Source organism: Elephantulus edwardii, unplaced genomic scaffold (genome assembly GCF_000299155.1).
Source record: "Elephantulus edwardii isolate Elephantulus edwardi_28Jun2011 unplaced genomic scaffold, EleEdw1.0 scaffold00148, whole genome shotgun sequence".
NCBI lineage: Eukaryota > Metazoa > Chordata > Mammalia > Macroscelidea > Macroscelididae > Elephantulus > Elephantulus edwardii.
This window is the reverse complement of record NW_006399898.1, coordinates 5,702,847-5,707,236: the sequence shown is the minus strand read 5'-3', so window position 1 is coordinate 5,707,236 and position 4,390 is coordinate 5,702,847. Positions and strand designations below refer to the sequence as shown.

Genomic DNA, 4,390 nt, shown 5'->3' with positions numbered 1-4,390 from the left:
GAGCCTGGGGTGCTCCCGTGAGCCTGGGGTGCTCCCGTGAGCCTGGCACAGCACACACGACCTACCAGAAGGGATGAAAAACGTGTAGCCCTGCTTCAGCTCGATCCTCTGGCACCGCTCCACACGGTCTCCCAGGAAGATGTCGCTCTGCTTGCCTGACAGCACCCACTCCTCGTACAGCGCAAGGTTGTGCAGGGTTGGCGGGATCAGCCAGAAGATCTTGGAGGAAAAGAAGACGATTAGGGGAAGGCCCAGGGCCTGTCTCCAGTTCTCCCGGGCACCTGCCTGGGGTCCAGGACCCCGTCAAAATCCCGAGCCTGCGGGCCACAGGTGACAGGGAAGCCTGCGCCAGCCCTCTGAGGGTGGGATACTTCCCGGACTGGGTGGGACACACTTTCTCCCGAGCCAGGCTTGTCACAGAGAAGCAGGAAGGAGGAGGAAGGCGGATTGCACACATTGTAGGATAAAACGGCCAATAAATAAACCGAGCCTGGCTGCCTTTGGAGAAAGAGGAAAACATCTGGTACCTCGTGGATGGCTTCCTCCCAGAATGGCTGCCAACGCGATCACTTCAAACGACAGCGGGGGACGCCACTCACAGCCTATCACCTCCGTGACAACAGGCCCTCAAAGGCAGACACCCCACCTCTGTCTGTCCCCAAGCAATTCCACTTTCAAGTAAGAGATCCCACTGCTGTAAGTGGGTCAAAGGGGCCTGGGCCCGGCTCAGGGGCTCAGATCTGCCCGAAAGTGCTCAGACATCAGGCCGGATCAGACGGTGGCCAATGCTGACACAGGAGAGCCGACCAGGCCTTTCTCACCAGGGCGGAACAGAGAGAAAGTGGATGGCCTTAGGGGACCCAGCAATGGCTCTGAAAGTGCTTTAAGGGTCAGGGTGGATGTGAGAGAAGGGTGTGAGGAAGGGAGTGAGGGAGCGAGTGGGGTCCCCCTCAAACTGTCAGAGAAGCAGCATCTGTCCCAGACTCACCTTCCCGCCCCGGAACACATGGTACCAGACGGAGGTGCCTCCGAAGTCGATGTGGAAGTCAGTGAAGCAGCCCTTGACGCTCATGAGGCAATACCTGCAGCAGAGACACCTGCTCAGAGCCACCCTGGCGAGCACGCAGGCTGGGGGATGTTCTTTTACAGCCCACCCAGGTCGGAGTTCCCCACTGCGAAGCCTGTGTGTCAGGTGACGCGGGGTGGCACGTGGTCAGGTGAGTACATGCTGATAAATCACAGGCTACACTGTCTTCCATGCTGTGGGGTCACACCCTTAGCCACTTCCCCAAGCCAGACAGAGGGGTCCTTCTGTTCTAGTAAAGCTCTAGATTCTGGGGCTCCCCCACACTGCCAGACTGTCTACAGCAGTCGGGCCCCTGCAACACCGTGGTGGTGAGCCACCTGTTGGCGTGCGGGTTACGGTTCACTTCCTCGTTCATTCTCCAAGCATTTACCGAAAGGCAGCTGGCGGCCTAGACCCGAGTGAGGCCCATCAACGAAGTGCCCTGCCCACAAGGATCTACCCCAACAGGGTGCAGCAGCCCAGGGCCAACAAGCAGCCCCCAACTTCACCACCCTGCCCATGGGCGAAGCCAGCCCCAAAGACCACAGACCAGAGGACCCCATTTGTGGGAACTGGCCAAAACCCCAAGCTACCCCACCACCACTGAGTTCTGACGCAGGACTGCCCTGCATTAGGCCTCAAGGCTGTCAGTAATTAAGCAAAGAGAATGCCTCTTTCCCCCTCAGAGCCACTGGTAGGCTTGAACCGTCAGACTTTGGGTTGCCAGCCCATCTGACCTAAGGCTTAACATTTAACAGCAGGGACAGGACAGGGTTCAGATCTGTTGTTCACAGGTCACTAGGAGTTGAACTGAACTCTCTAGCACCTGACAACACATCCCCCTTTGAAGAAAATCCAGAGGCAGAAAACAGGATCGCAGTGGCCAGGAGCTAGGCACTGGGGCGAGGAGTGCTGCGGCACTGGGGCGAGGAGTGCTGTGGCACTGGGGCGAGGAGTGCTGTGGCACTGGGGCGAGGAGTGCTGTGGAGCACAGGGTTTATTTTGGGGTGAGGATTGTGTTTGCTGGTCAATCACAGTGATGGTGGCTGAAAATTCTGTGGGCATAATAAAAGCCACTGAATCCTGTACGTTTAATGAGCGAATTGCATGATATGTAAATATCTCAATAAAGCTGTTATTTCTGAAAAACATATATACATATAAATAAAAGGGAGGAAAAGGAATTAAAGAAGCAGTCCAAACGGGTACCTGGAGTGGAAAGGGGGCGAGTGTGGACACACATGGGAGATGGCAACCAATGTCACAGAATTACCTAATTACTGAATGGGAAATTAATATGCTATGTAAACTTTTCCCTAAAACACAATAAAATATTCCCCTAAAAAAAAAAAAAGGTAGTGAAAGAGCAAGTGAAGCCCCTGGGGGCGTCGCCAGGGAAGTCGTGAGGGGGTGAGGCTGGGGCAGCGGGGAGCATTCAGGGACCCACCAGCCCCCATCTGAGCGCTAGCTCAGCAGCCCACCTCTCTTTGTAGAAGCCCACTAGTCCCCTCCCTCTTTCCAAGAAACGCTGTCCTCCAAGGGGACAGAGCAGGCGCTCCAGTGCAGGCCTGGAAGGCTCCCACGCCGGCCCCCTCCCGCCCCGCCCCGCCGCGAGCTCGGGCACCTGGGCACCTCCAGAGGCAGGCGCCTCGCGCAGGCTTACCCCACTGACCTCCTTCCCCGAGGCTGCACAGAGCTTTTCCATGGTTTGGGGAAGAGGGGAGGAACGGGGCGGGGACGGGAAGGGAGGAGCCCGCAGCGGGCAGGGAGAATGCAGGGGAGGGGGGCCGTGAGGTTGAGCTGGACGGGGGCCCCCTCCCTCGGCTGCCTGGGCACCTCACACTCAGGTGCACCGGGCTCGGCAGTATGCAGGCGGCGTGCCCCGCGTCCCTCCGCCGATAGGCTGGAAGGCGCCTCGGCCATGTGTCTGCAGGAGGCTGGCAAATCAGGAGGCCTGCTCGCACCTCGGCGCCGCTGCCTAGCAACCCCATCGGAGAGTGGAGTTGACAGGGCAGGACGCAGCACGGGAGGGCTGTGGGGCTGCGCGCTCAGGCCTCCTCGGCGTCCCGGATCCACACCCTCGTCCAGCCCACGCCCACAGCCCCTCTGTAGGATTGCTGACCCCCTTCTCTCCAAGGCATGGAGGTGGGGGTGCTGATCTGGGACCCCCACCCCCGTGGACCACCCAGGCCTCTTCTCTCCAAGCGCCACTTCAAAATACCAGCCCTCGTTTTCCTAAAGCCACCTCCTCGCCTGGTGTCTCGTGTTTTCTCTTTTCATCTAACCTTGGTTTCCACCCTCCCCGGGCCCCAGTGGAGCGCAGACGGAGGGAAAACATTCCTGTGCGCGTGCGGGGTGGAGCCCAGGGACGTGCCGCCCGGAGCTGCGCGGGACGCCCACCCGCCGTCCCCGTGACCCAGGGGACCCGGGCCTGGCTGCAGGGCTCCGGGCCTGGGGAGCGATTCCCCGAGGCTGCTCTGCTGGCCCTCGCCTTCCCAGGGCGAAGGGAAATGGGAGCCCCTGCCAACTGTGCGGAGCCTGCGTGCCCAGAAAGTTCTCCAAGTTGAGCCGGTGTCTGCTCCGCCCTCGGGTCACCCTCCGCTTCCCCGAGGCCCCTCATGACCCGGGCGCCGCGTCCTGACCCTTCCTTTCCAGACTCGCCGCCCCTCCTCCCGCCGCCCCCATCCAGGCCCAGCGGCCCTCCCGGGGGACATGACAGTGCTGTGACAGGGTGGCTTTGTCCCGGCCCTGCTGCCAGCCGCTCTCGGGACTCGCTGTGGCGTGACGCCTTTGCACTGACCTCCACCGCTTCCTCCTCCCCGCTCACCGCAGTCACATGGGCGCCCGCTCCTGCCACGGCGCTCGCCCCACGCGGCGGGCCTGCTCCTTCCGCTCGGCTCCCCGGCCCGGAGCCGCGCCCCGCGGCCACCACCCGCGGCCCCCAGAGCCCCTCCAAAGTGGGTGCTTGCGGTCAGGAGTCCCCCAGCCTACGCCTTGCTGGGGTCCCCCACACCCCAAGCCACGGCTGGCTGAAGAGGAGCGTGGGAGGGGGCACTGCACCTGCAGCACCAACTTTGGGGCGCTGCTGGGTCTGGAGGCGGGGCGGCTCCACCCTGGCCTTTTCCCTCCAACTTAAGAGAAGGTGCCAGGGCTCCGCGGACGGCGTCCCCTCGGACGCAGGCCTGGAGCCCCCCCACCTCCTGGTCCGTGGTGGAGGCGCAAGCCGCGTCCACGCTGCACACCGGGGAGGTACAAAGGGACGCGGGCTCGGCCCCTCGGCCCGCGAGGGAGGCCACCGACGCGACGCGGGCCCTGCGCGCAGCC

The 4,390-nt window shown here is 62.0% G+C and overlaps 1 protein-coding gene across 1 annotated transcript in view; it reads right to left on the bottom strand.

The window, feature by feature from the left end:
• KDM2B (lysine (K)-specific demethylase 2B) overlaps positions 1 to 4,390 on the bottom strand; it is a 120,214-nt gene that overhangs the window by 75,246 nt on the left and 40,578 nt on the right. Inside the window, 2 exon segments of the mRNA XM_006894652.1 lie at positions 66 to 219; positions 989 to 1,082. Of these exon segments, the coding sequence (XP_006894714.1) occupies positions 66 to 219; positions 989 to 1,082 (248 nt within the window).